We start from the raw sequence: 20,270 nt of genomic DNA, 5'->3' as shown, positions 1-20,270 counted from the left end.
TGTGTGGCTGCAGAGTTGGGGGGTGGGGGGAGTGTAGTCGATCCTCCTGGGCAGGAAGGGGAAGGAACAAAACCACAAGAGCAATACACACAAAGCGTTGGAGGAACACAGTATTCCGTCCTAATCGGTACTGGGAAGGGTCGCAGCCCAAAACTGTTTACTCCATCAACTGTGCCTGACCTGCTGAGCTCCTCCTGCATTTTGTGTGAGTTGGTCTAGATTTCCAGCATCCGCAGAATCTCTTGTGTTTAAGAACTTCTAAAGAATGGGGTAGGCGACAAGATACAGGAACAAAATTAGGCCATTTGGCCCATTGAGTCTATTCTGCCATTCCATCATGGCTGATTTATTTTCCCTCTTAACCCCATTTTTCTTATAACCTTTGACCCTATCAGTAACCTATCAAACTCCATTTTAAATCTACCTAATGACTTGGTCTCCACAGCCATTTGTGTCTATGAATTCCACAGATTCACCACCCTCTGGCTTAAGAAATTCCTCCTCATCTTTGTTCTAAAGGGACGTTCCTCTACTCTGAGGCTGCGCCGTCTGGTCATAGACTCCCCCATTATAGGAAATACCCTCTCTGTCTACCCTATCCAGGCCTTTCAATAGTCAATAAGTTTCAATAAGATTCCCTCTCATTCTTCTAACTCCAGTGAGTACCCAGAGCCATCAAATCTCCTCATACATTAACCCTTTCAATTCTGGGCTCATTGGACTTTCTCCAATGCCAGCAGATCTTTTCTGAAATAAGGGGCTCAAAACTGCTCGCAGTAATGTGGTCTGACCAATGCCTGATAAAGCTTCAGCATTATATCTTTGCTTTTATATTGTAGTCCCGTCAAAATAAATGCTAACATTGCATTTGCCTTGCTCACCATCGACTAAACTGGCAAGTTAACCTTGAGGGAATCTTGCACAAGATCCCTTTGCACCTCTGATTTCTGAATTCACTTCCCAGTGCAGTATTAAAGACAGAGTCAGAGACATTGTAAAGATGAAAGTGGGTTTTATTTATATACATTTTAAAAACACAATATTTACAAATTGTTCCCAGAGAAAACTGTGGGCAGGGAGTGGTCTGTCCCATGACTGGAACTTATGTTGATCCGACATTAGTTTCAGTGACATCAGTCTTAGATTCGGTCTGTACAGAGTCCTGAGTGTGTGTAGATGCAAGTGATGCTTGCAATTACAAACACGCACAGACACACTATGACTGCATACACAGCCGGACAAGTGTGTGGATGTACATGTATACATATATGTCCGGACAGGACATTGCTAGCTTAAATGGCCTGTGCGCTGACAGAAGTGCATACCTGAGGAACATGCCACAGGTGCACACAGCCACTCGCAGGCAGTACAAGCTGCGAGCTGCCTGATCACAGGTGTGGGTCGTGAAGATTAAATGGGTTGCTGCAGCCGCTTCTCCAAGAGTGTTTCCAGGGATGTTGGAGAGATGGATGGGAGAGCATGGAGGAGTAGCTGTTAGCTTAACACTATTACAGCACCAGTGATCAGGGTTCAATTCCAGCCACTGTCTTTAAGGAGTTTGTATGTTCTCGTGTGGGTTTCCTCTGGGTGCTCCGGTTTCCTCCCACAATCCAAAGATGTGCGGGTTAGTAGGTCACATGGGAAGTGTGGTTTCATTGGGCTGGAAGGGCCTGTTACCATACTATATCGCTAAATAAAACAAAGACAGAAATAAGGGTGTTGGAGAGGAGGCTGGTGTGGAGCCATTACTGGGAGGAAAGGACTGTGTGGACTGTTCTGTGCACAGCGTGGACCCTTTGCCCTCAGCAACCGAGGTGGGTGTGCGGTGTTCAGTGGCTGGAAAACTATAAATGAGGACGGCCAAGGTTGCGATTGGTGGCCTGAGCATCTCCCAGGGCTGTGACTATATCCGGCAGCAGAAACCGCAGGTTCTATTCCTTAGCTGTAGTGGACAGCAGCCACAGCAGTAGGTGCAGATGGAAAAGTTTGGCATCCTCTTCTGCCTCAGCAGCACAGTGTCCTGCCACAGAGAGAGAGTGAGCATGAAATTCTGGTAGCTGAGGACTGTGTCTTGCGTTACATCTGCCGTAGGTACCGCCACACAGTTAGCCAGTGGGTAGGGAATCTTTGGCGTTCATTGCCACAGACAGCTGTGGAAGCCAAGTCACTGGGCGTACTTAAGACCAGAAGATGTAGGAGCAGAATTAGGCCATTTGGCCCATCAAGTCTGCTCTGTCATTACATACTGATTTATTATCCCTCTCAAAACCATTCTCCTGCCTTCTCCCCTTAATCTTTGATGCCCATACTAAGTAAGTACCTATCTCTGCTTTAAATATACCCAATCTCCTCCCATACTCACCTTCACCCTCACCTATCATCTGCCAGACTGTACTCTGTCCAATCCCCCCACCTTCTTATTCTGACACTGGCCTCCTTCCTTTCCCGTCATAAAGAAGGGTCTCAGTCTCCCCTCCATACTGCCTGACTTGATGAGCTTCTCCAGCATTTTGTGCATGTTACTGACGTTTAATGGGTGTGAATTCTTTGTGCTGACCTGAGTCTAAGGTGTTGGAGGATGTTAAGTTGTTGATTCTCACCCCCAACCTTGTGCTTAACCCATGATCCCCCTCCTGTCTCTGCTGTGGGAGCTGATGTGAATCAGGGTTTTAAGTTATGACCTGATATCTTCGGGTGTTTGGCTAATGTTCAAATCAATCGTTCAGTCAAGAAGATTAGGTAAGTTCTGTACACAGTACTTTGGCACAAACTGCACTTTGATACCATCTCTTTCCAAGCCGACTACATTTGTCTGGCGCCTTTAAGCTCCGAATGCATCCAAAAGAGCCCGAGGAGAGCAAATGTCAAACAAAATGGAGCCATGAGGGAGGAGCTGGCCAAAGTTGACTGGTCGGATATCCTAGCAGAAAAGGCAGTGGAACAGCAATGGCAGGTATTCTTGGGAATAATGCACAAGGTGCAAAATCAGTTCATCCCCCGGAGAAGGAAGGATTCAAAGGGGGGAAAGTGGCCACAGTGGTTGACAAAGGAAGTCAGAGATAACAAAGCATTAAAAAAGTATAACAGAGCTAAGGTGAGTGGGAAGACAGATGATTGGGAAATTTTTAAGGAGCAACAGAACTTATTAAAAAGGCAATACGGGGAAAAATGAGCTAGCTAGGAATATAAAGGAGGATAGCAAAATTTTTTTTTAGGTATGTGAAGAGAAGGAAAATAGTTAAGAACAATGTTGGGCCCTTGAAGAATGAATTGGGAGAAATTGTTATGGGAAACAGAGAAATGGCAGACGAATTTAATAAGTACTTTGGATCTGTCTTCACTAGGGAAGACACAAGCAATCTCCCAGATATATGGATAGGCCAAGGACATAGGGTAACAGAGGAACTGAAACAGATTGACATTAGGAAGGAAATGGTGATGAGTAGACTGATGGGACTGAAGGCTAACAAATCCCCAGGTCCAGATGGTCTGCATCCTAGGGTACTAAAGGAGGTGGCTCTGGAAATTGCTGATGCATTGGTGATCATTTTCCAATGTTCCTTAGATTCAGGATCAGTTCCTGAGGATTGGCGAATGGCTAATGTTATCCCACTTTTTAAGAAAGGAGGGAGGGAGAAAACAGAGAACTATCGCCCTGTTAGCCTAACATCAGTAGTGGGGAAGATGCTAGAGTCCATTATTAAAGACGAAATAGCGGCATATCTTGATAGCAGTGATAGGATTGGGCCGAGCCAGCATGGATTTACCAAGGGCAAATCATGCTTGACTAATCTATTGGAGTTTTTCGAGGATGTAACCAGGAAGATAGACGCGAGAGATCCAGTAGATGTGGTGTACCTTGACTTTCAGAAGGCACTTGATAAGGTACCACATAGGAGATTGGTGGGTAAAATCAGAGCTCATGGCATTGCGGGGAGGATATTGACATGGATAGAAAACTGATTGGCAGATAGAAAGCAAAGGGTAGCAGTGAATGGGTGTTTCTCGGAATGGCAGGTGGTGACTAGTGGGGTGCCACAGGGCTCAGTATTGGGACCACAGCTGTTTACGATTTACATCAATGATTTAGCTGAAGGCATTGTGAATAATATTAGCAAGTTTGCTGATGATACTAAGCTGGGTGGCAGTGTGACATGTGATGAGGATGTTAGGAGAATTCAAGGTGACTTTGATAGGCTGGGTGAGCGGGCAGAAACTTGGCAGATGGCGTTTAATGTGAATTAGTGTGGGGTTATTCACTTTGGGAGCAAGAGCAGGAAGGCAGATTATCTGAACGGTGTGGAGTTAGGTAAGGGAGAAATACAAAGAGATCTAGGAGTACTTGTTCATCAGTCTCTGAAAGTGAATGAGCAAGTGCAGCAGGCAGTGAAGAAGGCTAGTGGAATGTTGGCCTTTATTACAAAGGGAATTGAGCACAAGAGCAAGGAAATCCTTTTGCATTTGTACAGGGCCCTGGTGAGACCATACCTGGAGTATTGTGTGCAGTTTTGGTCTCCAGGGTTAAGGAAGGACATCCTGGCTGTGGAGGAGGTGCAGCGTAGGTTCACTAGGTTAATTCCTGGGATGTCCAGACTGTCTTACGCAGAGAGGTTAGAGAGACTGGGCTTGTACACAGTGGAATTAAGGAGATTGAGGGGGGATCTGGTTGAAGCATATAAGATTATTAAGGGATTGGACAAGATAGAGGCAGGAAATATGTTCCAGATGCTGGGAGAGTCCAGTACCAGAGGGCATGGTTTAAGAATAAGGGGTAGGTCATTTAGGACAGAGTTGAGGAGGAACTTCTCCCAGAGAGTTGTGGAGGCATGGAACGCACTGCCTCAGAAGGCAGTGGAGGCCAATTCTCTGGATGCTTTCAAGAAGGAGCTAGATAGGTATCTTATGGATAGGGGAATCAAGGGTTATGGGGACAAGGCAGGAACCAGGCATTGATAGTAGATGATCAGCCATGATCTCAGAATGGCGGTGCAGGCTCGAAGGGCCGAATGGTCTACTTCTGCACCTATTGTCTATTAAAACAAAATCTCCCTGTCCTCCTTCAAGAACCTCCTTTGACTCCCCATCCCCGGTCAGCAATGGGGAGATAGATGTTGTGAAAGAGAGAGGGAGGGAGGGGTTAATGAGGGGATTCTGGAGCTTGGGGCTCAGTCAGGTGAAGGCAAGTCAGCCAAGAGTGAAGCAAAAGGGATTGGGGACTGTAGGGGGTGTAAGAGCAGGAGGGGGGGTTACAGTGACAGGAAGGGGTGTAGGGCTGGAGAGGGTCACAACGATGGGAAGGGGCCAGAGGGGGTCATAGAGACAGAGAGGTGTGTAGGGTCCGGAGGGAGGGGTGAGGTCACAGCGATGGTGAGGGCTAAAGAGATTATGGAGGGATTCAGACGTAAAAATCCCTGTGAGCGTTGAGGGTTAGTGTGCCTCAGGGCGTGAGGAGCAGTTGGTGTTTCCAGCAATGTTGCACATGGTACTCTCCTGGTTTTCTGTGGCCAGTGTTACTTCTTCAACTGACCCTGGGCTTTGTGGTCCAGAGGCCACAGATTAAGAATAAGGGGTAGGCCATTTAGAACGGAGTTGAGGAAAAACTTTTTCACCCAGAGAGTGGTGGATATATGGAATGCTCTGCCCCAGAAGGCTGTGGAGGCCAAGTCTCTGGATGCTTTCAAGAAAGAGATGGATAGAGCTCTTAAAGATAGCGGAATCAAAGGTTATGGGGATAAAGCAGGAACTGGATACTGATTGTGGATGATCAGCCATGATCACAGTGAATGGCGGTGCTGGCTCAAAGGGCTGAATGGCCTACTCCTGCACCTATTGTCTATTGTAGCTGCTATCTGCTGTGCGCCCATTAATTGCTCTTTTTCAGCATGATAGGGGCCTTATCCTGGTGCGAGGCTTTAGCAGAGCTCAAGGATGGCATTGGTGCTGGCAGAAAACTCACATTGAAGCTTCTCCCACACCTTTTCCAGCTCACTCCTTTCTCCCATCTTCTTTCCTCTGCCCCCTTTACACCGTATTACTCTGTGGTATCCTTCCTCCTTCCTGGCTCTCCCTCCTTCCTATCACATCCCTTGTCTTCCAACCACCACCTTCCTTTTCCATCCCTACACCTTCCATCTCTCCCCGCTCTCCTCTCCCTCGATCAGTTGAAACAGACTTGGCTGTGGAAAATTTCATATTTCCGCAAAGTCCTGTCGCATTCCTAGAGAGCTGGAACCCAGCCTGTCATCTCAGTGTCAAACTGCTCAGTGTAACTGAGACACTGATTACAGATGTTCAGAGAGAGTGGGATGGGCAAGAATGAAATAGAATAAATATCACCTACCACACCGTCTGCATCCACATCATTTTCAGCTGTGAGGGAGTTGTGCTGTTGATCAACCTGTAATGAGAATGAGAGGTGTTGTCAATGAACTCTGGCAGGAAAGGAATATACACCAAGATTTATGGTCACACCTTCCAGATGCAAGATGTCTTCAACATTACCAAGTTAAATTCTCCTCTGCGTCATGTCAGGATGGATGAGGAACGGAGGAGAGTCTGAAAGGAGGGGACAGGGAGGTGGAGAGGGGTGGAGTATCAAGAGCTCAAGCAAAGGAAGCTGAGGGGACCATGGTGGGGTGACTGTGATCACTGGGATGTGAGAAGCAGAGTGTAAATGAGGGATATACCTGAAGGTGTGTGGGACCCAAAGGAAGCTATGGAAATAGGGAAAGATGATTAGGCTCAAGTGGGTCACAGAGACAAGGAGAGGTGTAGGGAATGGAGTGGGTCGCAGACAGGGTGGGGTGTAGGGAACAGAAGGGGTCACAGAGACGAGGGGTGTAGGGAATGGAGTGGGTCGCAGACAGCGTGGGGTGTAGGGAACAGAAGGGGTCACAGAGATGAGGGGTGTAGGGAACGGAGGGGGTCACAGAGACGAGGAGGGGTGTAGGGAATAGAGTGGGTCGCAGACAGGGTGGGGTGTAGGGAACAGAAGGGGTCACAGAGACGAGGGGTGTAGGGAACGGAGGGGGTCACAGAGACGAGGAGGGGTGTAGGGAATGGAGTGGGTCGCAGACAGGGTGGGGTGTAGGGAACAGAAGGGGTCACAGAGACGAGGGGTGTAGGGAACGGAAGGGGTCACAGAGACGAGGAGGGGTGTAGGGAATGGAGTGGGTCGCAGACAGGGTGGGGTGTAGGGAACAGAAGGGGTCACAGAGACGAGGGGTGTAGGGAACAGAGGGGGTCACAGAGACGAGGAGGGGTATAGGGAATGGAGTGGGTCGCAGACAGGGTGGGGTGTAGGGAACAGAAGGGGTCACAGAGACGAGGGGTGTAGGGAACAGAGGGGGTCACAGAGACGAGGAGGGGTATAGGGAATGGAGTGGGTCGCAGACGGGGTGGGGTGTAGGGAATAGAAGGGGTCACAGAGACGAGGGGTGTAGAGAGTGGAGGGGGTCACAGAGACGAGGGGTATAGGGAATGGAGGGGGTCATGGACAGGGAGGGTTGTAAGGAATGGAGGGAGTCACAGAGAGGGGTGTAGAGAGTGGAGGAGGTTACAGAGACGGAAGAGTGCAGGGGTCACAGAGACACGGAGGTGGAGCTAGTGGTGGCAAAGAGAGCAGTAAGGGAGAGGGGAGATTTCAGAGACAGGGAGGAGATCACAAACACAGGTGTGACCATTTTGAAAAGCAAACTTAAATTGAACTGTCCAGGCTCGTGAGTGTAGGGATCAATGCTACACTGGCTAATACAAGAATTATGAACAAATTGTACAGAATAGTGAAACTCTTCACTCACCGTCAGCAGGGAGTGACACTTGCTCAGGTAGGCAATCGTCATTAGAACAACGCTGACCAAGAGCAGTTTTGACTGGTAGCTCTTCATCATTGCACTCCGTCTCTGTCTCTGTCTCTCTTTGTATCTTCAGCCTCTGCTTGGTCTCTCTGCTGTGGTTGAGGCAGCTCACTCCACTTTATACCCCCAGTGGCAGTATTGACCTGAAGAGGTTCTGTTGTGTGGTCATTGACCCAGGGAGTCTTTCCTGGAACTGTGTTTTCCAAACACTCTGCCGATGTTGACTTTCGAGTGGGTGCCAGAACTAGCTGGCAAAGACAAGTGATGGGAAAGGCCAAAGGACGTGAAGTCAGCCCGATGCTGAAGGACTGGCGTGATCTGCAAATACTGGCACCATCTCAAACCCTGCAGCCCCTTCCCGTAAAACGAACCCCCTCCCCCACTCCTGCCACTCCCTGACCCTCCACAATACTTCAAGTTAACATCTTCCCGCATCCTCAGCGTCACTATCCAAACGCCTGTTATTCCTGGCAGGTCATGGAAATCTTCTCCCACTGGAAGTCGTCAACTTCATCATTGTTATCAGATGTTTAAATTCCCTTCCCTCTCAGCTCCTACATCCCTCCCTGTCTCCCTAACACCTTCCCTTCCGTACAACCCTCCCCGGCTCTGTGACCCCTCCCTATCTCTGTGATCCCCTCAAGTCCCTGCACCCCTCCCTGTCTCCCTAACACCTTCCCTTCCGTACAACCCTCCCCGGCTCTGTGACCCCTCCCTATCTCTGTGATCCCCTCAAGTCCCTGCACCCCTCCCTGTCTCCCTAACACCTTCCCTTCCGTACAACCCTCCCCGGCTCTGTGACCCCTCCCTATCTCTGTGATCCCCTCAAGTCCCTGCACCCCTCCCTGTCTCCCTAACACCTTCCCTTCCGTACAACCCTCCCCGGCTCTGTGACCCCTCCCTATCTCTGTGATCCCCTCAAGTCCCTGCACCCCTCCCTGTCTCCCTAACACCTTCCCTTCCGTACAACCCTCCCCGGCTCTGTGACCCCTCCCTATCTCTGTGATCCCCTCAAGTCCCTGCACCCCTCCCTGTCTCCCTAACACCTTCCCTTCCGTACAACCCTCCCCGGCTCTGTGACCCCTCCCTATCTCTGTGATCCCCTCAAGTCCCTGCACCCCTCCCTGTCTCCCTAACACCTTCCCTTCCGTACAACCCTCCCCGGCTCTGTGACCCCTCCCTATCTCTGTGATCCCCTCAAGTCCCTGCACCCCTCCCTGTCTCCCTAACACCTTCCCTTCCGTACAACCCTCCCCGGCTCTGTGACCCCTCCCTATCTCTGTGATCCCCTCAAGTCCCTGCACCCCTCCCTGTCTCCCTAACACCTTCCCTTCCGTACAACCCTCCCCGGCTCTGTGACCCCTCCCTATCTCTGTGATCCCCTCAAGTCCCTGCACCCCTCCCTGTCTCCCTAACACCTTCCCTTCCGTACAACCCTCCCCGGCTCTGTGACCTCTCCCTATCTCTGTGATCCCCTCAAGTCCCTGCACCCCTCCCTGTCTCCCTAACACCTTCCCTTCCGTACAACCCTCCCCGGCTCTGTGACCCCTCCCTATCTCTGTGATCCCCTCAAGTCCCTGCACCCCTCCCTGTCTCCCTAACACCTTCCCTTCCGTACAACCCTCCCCGGCTCTGTGACCCCTCCCTATCTCTGTGATCCCCTCAAGTCCCTGCACCCCTCCCTGTCTCCCTAACACCTTCCCTTCCGTACAACCCTCCCCGGCTCTGTGACCCCTCCCTATCTCTGTGATCCCCTCAAGTCCCTGCACCCCTCCCTGTCTCCCTAACACCTTTCCTTCCATACAACCCTCCCCAGCTCTGTGACCCCTCCAGCCTCCATACCCCTCAAATCCCTGCATCCCTCCCTGTCTCCCTAACACCTTCTCTTCCTTACAACCTTCTCCAGCGCTGTGACCCCCCCCCCCCATCTCTGTGATCCGCTCAAGTCCCTGCACCCCTCCCTGTCTCTTTAACACCTTCCATACAACCCTCCACGGCTCTGTGACCCCTCCAGCCTCTATACCCCTCCTATCTCTGTGACTCCCTCTGGCCCCTACACCCCTCCCGTCTCTGTGGTCTCACCTCAATCCCCTACACCATGCCCTGTCTCTGTGAACACTTCAGACCTCTAACCCCTCCCCGTCTCTGTCCCCTACAATGCTCACTGTCTTTGTGACCTCCTTTTGGCCCCTACACTCCTCCCCATCTCAGTGACCCTTTCCAGCCCTTGCACCTATGCAGCTGCTCAACCATCAGTCAATGTGGAAAGAGGGGCAGAGGTAAGGTTTCCAGTCTGAGAGCTGTGATAACCTCAGAAGCCTTCTGACCAATCCAAAACATTTCCTGTAGTTACTTGTGAAGAAGGTTGGTTTTGTCGTATAGAATTCCTTAGATGTGAGCTGTGATGGAAGTTGCAGTGGCGAAATAGATGTTGATTTTCTCCAGGTCTGCTGGTCTTTCTGTCCCTCCTATCTCACCACCTAACCCCCTTCATCTCCATGCACTGTCCCCTCCCCAACCTGCCCATCCAACTCTCTGCTCTTCCCTGTGGTTGGTGCCACTGCCTCCCAGTCCGAGAGACTGCAGTTGGATCCCAGCCTCCGGCGCTGTCTATCTGTCTGCTGTTTGGTATGGATATTGGTTTATTATTGTCACATATACTGAGACCCAGTGAAAAGCTTGTTTTCTATACTGTTCATACAGATCAGATCATTGAGGTAAAACAAGGTAAAAGAACAGAAGGCAGAATAAAGTGTAACAGCTACAGAGAAGGTGCAGTGCAGGTAAACAATAAAGTGCAAGATCATCTTGATGTAGATTGTGAGGTCAAGAGACCATCTTATCATACAAGAGATCCATTCAGTAGTCTGATACCAGCGGGATAGAAGCTGTCCTTGATCCTGGTGGTAATGTAGTTTCAGGCTTTTGCAACTTCTGCCTGATTTTAGTGGGGGTGGGGAAGAGAGAATGTCTGGGGTGAGTGGGGTGCTTGATTATGCTGGTTGCTTTAATGATATAGCAAGAGGTGTAAAGTCATGGAAGGGAGGCTGCTTTCTGGTTGAGCTGTGTCCATAATTCTCTGCAGTTTCTTATGGTCACAGGCAGAGCAGTTGCTGTGCCAAGCTATGATAGATCTAGAAAGAATGCTTTCTATGATGCATAAATAAAAATTGGTACATTCACCCTGTGTTTTCCCAGCTCCCTCCCACATCTCAATGATGTACTGAGTAGATGGTTTATTTGGCCACTGTGTGGGTCTTGGTAATTGCAGGGATGACTTGCAGTGGACTGAAAAGCTTGAGCATGTAGATATTAAGGAAGAGGAAGTGCTGGAGCTTTTGGAAAGCATCAAGTTGGATAAGTCACCAGGACCAGATGGGATGTACCCCAGGCTACTGTGGGAAGCGAGGGAGGAGATTGCTGAGCCTCTGGCGATGATCTTCGCATCATCAATGAGGTCGGGAGAGGTTCCAGAAGATTGGAGGGTTGCGTATGTTGTTCCCTTATTCAAGAAAGGGAGTAGGGATAGCCCAGGAAACTCTAGACCAGTGGGTCCTACTTCAGTGGTTGGTAAGTTGATGGAAAAGATCCTGAGAGGCAGGATTTATGAACATTTGGAGAGGCATAATATGATTAGGAATAGTCAGTATTTTGTCAAAGGTGGGTCATGCCTTACGAGCCTGATTGAATTTCTTGAGGATGTGACTAAGCACATTGATGAAGGTAGAGCCATAGATGTAGTGTATATGGATTTTAGCAAGGCATTTGATACGGTACCCCATGCAAGGCTTATTGAGAAAGTAAGGAGGCATGAGATCCAAGGGGACATTGCTTTGTGGATCCAGAACTGGCTTGCCCACAGAAGGCAAAGAGTGGTTGTAGACGGGTCATATTCTGCATGGAGACTGGTGACCAGTGGGATCTGTTTTGGGACCCCTACTCTTTGTGATTTTTATAAATGACCTAGATGAGGAAGTGGAGGGATGGGTTAGTAAATTTGCTGATGACATAAAGGTTGGGGGTGTTATGTATAGTGTGGAGGGCTGTCAGAGGTTACAGCGGGACATCGATAGGATGCAAAACTGGGCTGAGAAGTAGCAGATGGGGTTCAACCCAGATAACTTAATTTGTTTTGGTAGGTCAAATATGATGGCAGAATATAGCATTAATGGCAAGACTCTTGGCAGTGTGGAGGATCAGAGAGATTTTTGGGGTCCAAGTCCATAGGGCACTCAAAGCTGCTACGCAGGTTGACTCTGTGGTTAAGAAGGCATATTATGCATTGGCCTTCATCAATCGTGGGGTTGAGTTAAAGAGCCAGGAGGTAATGTTGCAGCTATATAGGACCCTGGTCAAACCCCACTTGGAATACTGTGCTCAATTCTGGTCGCCTCACTACAGGAAGAACGTGGAAATCATAGAAAGGGTGCAGAAGAGATTTACAAGGATGTTGCCTGGATTTGGGAGCATGCCTTATAAAAATAGGTTGAGTGAACTCGGCCTTTTCTCCTTGGAGCGACGGAGGATGAGAGGTGACCTGATAGAGGTGTACAAGATAATGAGAGGCATTGATCATGTGGATAGTCAGAGGCTTTTTCCCAGGGCTGAAATGGATAGCACTAGAGGGCATAGTTTTAAGGTGCCTGGAAGCAGGTACAGATGGGACGTCAGGGGTACATTTTTTACGCAGAGAGTGGTGAGTGCGTGGAATGGGCTGCCGGCAACAGAAACGATAGGGTCTTTTAAGATACTCCTGAATAGCTACATGGAGCTTAGGAAAATAGAGGGCTATGGGTAAGCCTAGGTAGTTCTAAGGTAAGGACATTTTCAGCATAGCTTTGTGGGCCGAAGGGCCTGTATTGTGCTGTAGGTTTTCTATGTTTCTATGTGGGTGGGAGGTGGGTTTGGGGGTAGAATATGAGAGGAGTTGGGAATGCAATCAGATGGGTGTGAATGGTTAGTACAGACATGGTAGGCTGAAAGGTCCATTTCCTTTCTGATGTACTATGTGATGTACCAATTTTCAGGATGAATTAAGTTTCTTCTGAACATCCCATGAGATCTGTCAGGAATTCTGTGGTCCTGGCCTGACTCCATCTTCTTCTCTGTCCTGTTCAAACCTTCTCATCGCTCAAAAGTCCCTGAACCCAGACCAGTGCCTCCAAGTCACAGATTCTCACAGCATGGCAACAGGATGTACAGCCCAACTTCTCCGTGCTAACAAAGGAGCTCATCTAATCGTGGCCTGCTTTTTCAATCAATGTACTTGTCCAAGTATCTTTTAAATGTTATTGATGTGCCAGACCTGCTTCTACCACTTCCTCTGGCAGTTCATTCCATGTACCAACCTCCCTCTCACCTTGAAGTTGCGCCCTTTGGTTCTTGATACCCCAACCTTGAGGAAAAGATTGTGCGTATTCACTCTGTCTACGCTAGTTTACACCTCTATAAGGTCACCTACACTTCCAGTAATAAATTTCCAACCTGACCAAGCTCTCCCAAAAGGTCAGTCCACCTAGAAATGGCAACATCCTCTTAAATCTTTCTTTCTGCCTAACTTACAAAGTAAAGCAAGGCCAATTTTATTTTGGCTTATACTTTACCCTCTTTGTTCTCTCTTGCCTGCCCATTAACCTCCTCCCCTCCCCACTAATACTCCTGTCACCCACCTGCACCAAGTGTAACCTACAGCCACTCACCAGTACATCACTGAGACTATACTTGCTGGGATTCAGAAGAATAAGAGGGGATTATGCAGGGTTTAGATAAGGTAGAGTCAGGAAAGTTGTTTATACTGGTAGGCGAGTCTAGAACTAGGGGATAAAGACTCAAGATTCAGGGAAATAGATTTCAGAAAGAGATGAGGAGAAACTACTTTTCCCAGAGCATAGTGAATTTCTGTCCAGGAAAACTAAAGGTTACGTCCTTGAATATACTTAAGACACAGATAGATTTTTGCCTAGCAGGTGAAATGAGGGTTCTGGAGAAAAGGCAGGCAGGTGGATGGAGTTGAGGCCAAGGCCAAATTAGCCATGATCTGTTGTTGGCAGAATTGCGGATAGTTATAAGGAGGCATGTCGGAGTGAGATGGCTTGGTTGGTTGAGTGGTGTCATAAGAATAACCTTGCACTCAACATTAGTAAGACCAAGGAATTGACTGGACTTCAAGAAGGGGACGTCAAGGGAACACACACCAGCTCTCATCAAGGGATCAGCAATGAAAAGGGTGAGTGGTTTCAAGTTCCAGGTGTCAACATCTCAGAGAATCTATCCTGGGGCCACCATATTGATGCAGTTATGAAGAAGGCATACTTTACATTAGGAGTTGGGGGGAGATTTGGTTTGTCACCAAATTTCTGCAGGTATATGGTAGAGTATATTCTGTCTGGTTGCATCACCACCTGGCATGGAGCCTCCACTGCACAGGATTACAAGAGGCCGCAGAGGGTTGTACACTCAGCCATCTCCATCACCGGCATCTTCAAAACAAGGTGCCACAAGAATTCGGCAACCGTTATTAAGGACCTTCACCATCCGAGACATGCCCTCTTCTCAATACTGCCATTGAAGAGGAGGTACAGAAACCCCTAAGGATGCACACTCGTTTTAGAAACAGCTTCCCCTCTGCCAGCAATTTCAGAACAGTCCATAAACCCATGAACAGTACCTTACCATTTTGATCTCTTTTTGCACTATTTATTTTTGATATACTTCTTATTTAAATTTATAGATTTTTTTATGTATTGCACTGTGTACTGCTGCCACAAAACAACACGTTTTACGACATATGTCACTGATAAACCCGATTCTGATTTTAAGCTTATCGAATGGAAGAGCAGACTTGATGGGCCAGATGCCGACTCCTGCTCCTAGTTTTTACGATGTGGGAGGAACCTGGAGTTGTGAGGGGAATATCCGACAGTTGATGGCACCAAGCTGTGGTCTTCATTGATGCCATAGCTTAGATATAGTTCTTTTTCAGGTTCGTGGGGATGGTTTTAGGGACAGGGAAGGAAGTTGGGGTGTAGGGACAGGGATGAGGGGAAGGTAGGCCAGAGTCCAGGCCTTTGCTTCATGCTCAGAAGCTAGTGATGTGGATGTGGTTGGATGTTGCACTGGCAGACCAGCGAGGACAATGGCAGGGAACAAGAGGGCCAGTGACCCCCAAGTATATGTCAGCAAGACCAGATTTCAAAGCTTATTGCTATGGGTCCCATCATTGGAGCATCCGGAGTTTGAGGTCTGGAATTCAAGGTCCTCATCTAGGAGCCTCTTTCATCATCATTGGTGATTCCTGGGGACTATACTGAAGATCAATTCCCAATTCAATTGGAAGTCAAGGCCCGATGGCGGAAGCCCCAGGTCTGTGAGCCCAATGTTTCCAAGGCCACTGGAGGCCAAGGAAAATGGAGCCCTGTGTGTGTGGGGTTGGGTGAATAGGAAGGAGCTGCTGTTTCTTCTGTTGTTCTGTAAACATGATTGGCATGCTAACCCACCCCCTCCAAACTCCTCCCCCCACCACCACCACTATTTGATTTCCTGTCAGACACTCCAGTACCTAGTGTTGCTTTACGGACTTTAACTTACATATTTATATTTTTTGTGTTTTTATTATTTTGTGTTTCTTTATCTTGCCTTTTTGTGCTGTGTGGATCCAGAGTAACAATTATTTCATTTCCTTTATATTTGAATCTTCAAATGTTGTGCCTTCTTGGGTGTCAAGTTCTCTGAGGATGCAGCCTGATCGCAACATATCAATGCAGCAATAAAGAAGGCAAGACAGCGGCCCTACTTCATTAGGAGTTTGAAGAGATTTAGCTTGTCACCTAAAACACCCGAAAACTTCTATAGATGCACCTTGGAGAGCATTCTGATAGGCTGCATCACTGTCTGGTATGTGGAGTGGGGGTAGGGGAGGTGCTTACTGCACAGGATTGTAAATCGTAAAATTAGTCAACTCCATCTTGGGTGCTAGCCTCCGTTGTACCAAAGACATCTTCACAGAGCGGTGCCTCTGAAAGTCAACGTCCATTATTAAGGACCCCCATCACCCAGGACATGCCCTCTACTTATTGTTACCATCAGGAAGGAGGTACAGAAGCCTGAAGGCACACACTCAACAATTCAGGAATAGCTTCTTCCCCTCTGCCATCCAATTCCTAAATGGACATTAAACCCATGAACACTACCTTAATTTTTTAATATTATACCTGGTTTGCACTATTTTCAATCTATTTAATATGCATATATATATACTTACTGTAATTAGTTTACTTCTCTATTTTTTTCTGTTATCATGTATTGCATTGTACTGCTGCTGCTAAGTTAACAAAACTTCACAACACATGCCGTTGATAATAAACCTGATTCTGAATTCAAATTCGGTTGATGGCAGATTGTGTGGTGACACACTTGTGGGCTGCCCCCACCACATCCTTAACACAAGCAACACATTTCACTGTATGTCTTGATGTACACGTGATAAATAAATGAATTTCAATTTGAGCTCATCGGGACAAGACTTGTCACTGTTCTGTGAAAATTTCGGAATCAGTTTTAATATCATCAGCATATGTTGTGAAATTTGTTGTTTTGCGGTAGCAGTAAATAATACTAAAAAAACTAAGTTACAATAATAAGTAAATATAAAATTATAAATTAAATAAGTGGTGCAAAAAGAGAAGGGGGAAAAACTTGAGGTCATATTCCTGGGTTCATTGTCCATTCAGAAATCTGATGGTTGGGAAGAAGTTGTTTCTGAAAAGTTCAGTTTGTGACTTCAGGCTCCTGTACCATCTGCTTGATGGTAGCAACAGATGAGAGCATGCCCTGGGTGATGGGGGTCCTTAACAATGGATTCCATCTTTTTGAGGCATTTCCTTTTGAAGGTGTCCTGAATGCTGCAGAGGCTGCTGCCCTTGATGGAGCTGGCTGAGTTTACAACTTTCTGCAGCTTTTTCTGATCTGTGCAGTGGCCGCTCCACACCATACGGTGATGCATCTAGAAAGATTGCTCACCATCATCTTTACACAGGGAAACTGCTGTTTCAGAGAATGTGTACATTGTGACGCCAGGGATGCTGTTGCCAGGTGTATCACCGCTTTCAGACCTTTCCATCTCAAAGGAGTGCCATCTGTTTCGCTGCGAGCTTAATTGCATCATTATCAATCGCATCGAGTAGACCCAATAAAACATTAGTGGTTCTGTTGTGATGCACTGGGAATTTCAACAAGCTTCTAATCCATTGGGAAAGAAATTTATTTGTGTGTGTAATTGATGATATGAAGATTTTCAATGGGCAGGTAATCACACACGAGGAATGTGTCAACTAACACAGAAATGACGGTGTGTGTTACTTATTCTATCATGGAATTCAAAATCTGTGTAAACATTACAGCCGGAGTTTCAGAGGGTAAGCAGTGCATTGCAGGAACTTCAAAGGGCTGTAATCTGTGCAACGGGAATTTAGCTGGGTGTAGTGACATAAAACTGGAAATTCCATCTATGCATAACTAGTAAAACCAGGAATTTCGGAGTTAGTGTACCACGTAAACTAGGATTTACACTAGGGATCTCTACACACGTGACCCACTCCTAAAAACAAAAGATTAGCATTATTTGTCACATGTACATCGAAATGTAAAAAGATACAGTGAAGAATGTCAATTGCATTGATGATCAACAGAGTACAAAGATGTGCTGGGAATCTCCGTGTGTGTGTGTGTGAGAGAGAGAGAGAGACATGACACCCTAACACTGTACTTACTCTGGGAATCTCCGTGTATGTGTGTGTGTGTGAGAGAGAGAGAGAGAGACATGACACCCTAACACTGTACTTACTCTGGGAATCTCCGTGTATGTGTGTGTGTGTGTGTATGAGAGAGAGAGAGAGAGACTGTGACACCTTACACTGACTTACTCTGGGGATCTTTTTATGGGTGTATGAGAGGGAGACAGACGGATGCACAATGTGGAAACACACACACCTTATACTGGAGATTTCCACATGCATATGTGTGTGTGTGAGAGAGACCACTTTTATGGCAGGTGTGTTTCTTCTACATTACCCCTTCTCAACCTTCCCACCAGATTTATGAGTATATCCAGAGCTTCTTTATCTTATAAAGAAGCACACACACACACACTTACACTGGGAATCACTAAGGAGGGTTTGGATGGCCTCAGAAATCTGGTGGGAAAATTGAGAAGGGGTAATGAAGAAGAAACAGGGTTTTCTTACTCACTGGATGAAAACATCAGGTAGTTGCAAACAGTATGTTTTGATACTGCCCCCACCCTTTGTCCCTTCCCCATACTCCTGTCGGAGTAAATGATTAGCCCACTAGGGAGCCGCAGCCGAGGGTGCCTCACCCATTACTAAGTGTCCCTGGAGATATTGTCTGCTCACTGGCCAGCATCCAGCAGAGAGGACCTTGGGGCAGAGACTGCCTGGCGCCAGGATTATTTCTCTCCACCACAGTGACCTTCATTCCCGTGGCCAAATGGAGAGAGGGAGCCAGAGTAGGATGACTCAGTGTTCACTGGAGAGCTCGGCCACAGGAGACGGATCCCATGTTTAACCCTTTTTCCCAACGAACCATTTCGAGAGGGAGAGCAGGCTGAGAAGATGGGAAAAAAATAAAAGCAAATTTATTATCTAAGGACAAAATACTCTGCAGATGCTGGGGTCAAAGCAACACTCACAACACGCTGGAGGAACTCAGCAGGTCGGGCAGCATCAATGGAAACGATCAATCAACGTTTCGGGCCGGAACCCTTCATCAGTCTTGTTCAACAGAAGTTCAGTTGCTGTTCAGACCAAACATTAGAGTGGGGAAGAAATGTGATATAAGTTACTTTGACTGTGGAATAATTGCTGGTGCTAGATGGGATGGTTTGAGTATCTCAGAAACCGCCGATCTCTTGGGGTTTTCATGCACAATAGTCTCTAGAGTTTACAGAGAATGGTGCAAAAAGCAAAAAAAGAATCCAGTGAGTGGGAGTTCTGTGGGTGAAAAGGCCTTGTTAATGAGAGAGGTCAGAGGAGAATGGCCAGACTGGTTCAAGCTGACAGGAAAGTGCTGGTAACTCAAATAACCACACAAAACAATAGTGGTGTGCTGAAGATCTTCTCTGAATGCACAGCATGTCAAACCTTGAAGTGGATGGGCTACAGCTGCAGAAGACCACACTGGGCTCCACTCCTGTACCTAATGAGGTGGCCGCTAAGTAGAACAGAGGAATACAATGGAAAACTTCGCACAAAGACTGACAAACAACCAATGTGCAAAAGAGGATTAAACTCTGCAAATTTTAAAAAATAATAAATAAATAAATACTCATCACATGAGTTATTAAGTTCTTGAATGTTTACACAGAGTGATGTAACAGGCCCTTTGGCCTAATTTGCCAATGCTGACCATGTACCCAACTTGAGCTAGTTCCTAAGGTACACTGTTGTAAGAAGCTGGCATTTTCATTTAACAAATCACACACCCATGTTCCTGCTCCATTCCCCTTTTCCAGTCTTTCCACCAGATTTCTGATTCTCTCCATAGCTGCTTCTTATAAGGATCTTTGCCCACCTCTCTCTACATTTATCCTCCCCTGTCCAAATGTCTCTTACATGTTGTAATGGTACTCACTTTGGTAGTTCGTTCCACCACCGTCTGGGTGAAAAACCTGCCCCTTTAAATTGTAAATCTCAACATCTCACCTTCAACCTGTGCACTCTCGTTTTAGACTCACCTGCGCTGCAGATGATGTCACAGGTTAGCTGCTTGGTGATTGGTGGATACTACTTCCCCCTCACACAATCCATCTTCTTACACGCCTTCTGATTGGCCATAAGACTTAACATTGCTAAAGTAACTAGATCCAACCCAAAATCAATTTAAATTGATTCATCTAAATCTGGGAATGTGAATAGTGAGGTTCAGAAGTCGAGGCAACATGGTCGAATCCCCTGGATTTCAGATAACCTGCATTCTTTTTCTGTTTCAACAGCTGATGAAGTCCAGCATGCCAATTGCCTTCTTTACCACCCTGTCTATCTGTGTTGCCACTTTCAGGGAACCATGTTCCTGTATCCCTGAGTGTCTCTGTTTTACAACATTCCACACAGCCCTGACATTCACTGTGTAAGTTCCACCCTGGTTTGCTTTACCAAAAAGGTGACGTTCATCTCGTTTCACATCAAGAATTCCCAGACACTCCACAGCCAATGGGATATTTGGGCAATGCACACAAAATGCTGGAGGAACTCAGCAGGCCAGGCAGCATCTATAGAAAAGAGCACAGTCGATGTTTCGGTCTGAAACCCTTCAGCAGGACTGGAGATCACCTGGGGAGTAGATTTAAAAGGTGGGGGCAGGAAAGAGAGAAACACAAGGTGATAGGTGAAACCTGGAGGG

At 47.3% G+C, this 20,270-nt stretch overlaps 1 protein-coding gene across 1 annotated transcript; it reads right to left on the bottom strand.

The window, feature by feature from the left end:
- Positions 1–992: 992 nt before the first annotated feature.
- On the bottom strand, positions 993–7,969 carry hamp (hepcidin antimicrobial peptide). The gene is made up of 3 exons (XM_072250815.1): positions 7,800–7,969; positions 6,341–6,397; positions 993–2,020 (listed from the first exon to the last, which is right to left on the bottom strand). The coding sequence occupies exons 1-3, from the start codon at positions 7,887–7,889 to the stop codon at positions 1,904–1,906; spliced, it is 264 nt and encodes an 87-aa protein (XP_072106916.1). The 5' UTR covers positions 7,890–7,969; the 3' UTR covers positions 993–1,903.
- Positions 7,970–20,270: the final 12,301 nt, after the last annotated feature.

The sequence above is a fragment of the Mobula birostris genome, unplaced genomic scaffold, assembly GCF_030028105.1.
Source record: "Mobula birostris isolate sMobBir1 unplaced genomic scaffold, sMobBir1.hap1 scaffold_684, whole genome shotgun sequence".
In the NCBI taxonomy this organism is placed as follows: domain Eukaryota; kingdom Metazoa; phylum Chordata; class Chondrichthyes; order Myliobatiformes; family Myliobatidae; genus Mobula; species Mobula birostris.
Note: the sequence above shows the minus strand (reverse complement) of the source record. Positions and strands in the feature narration are given on the sequence as shown.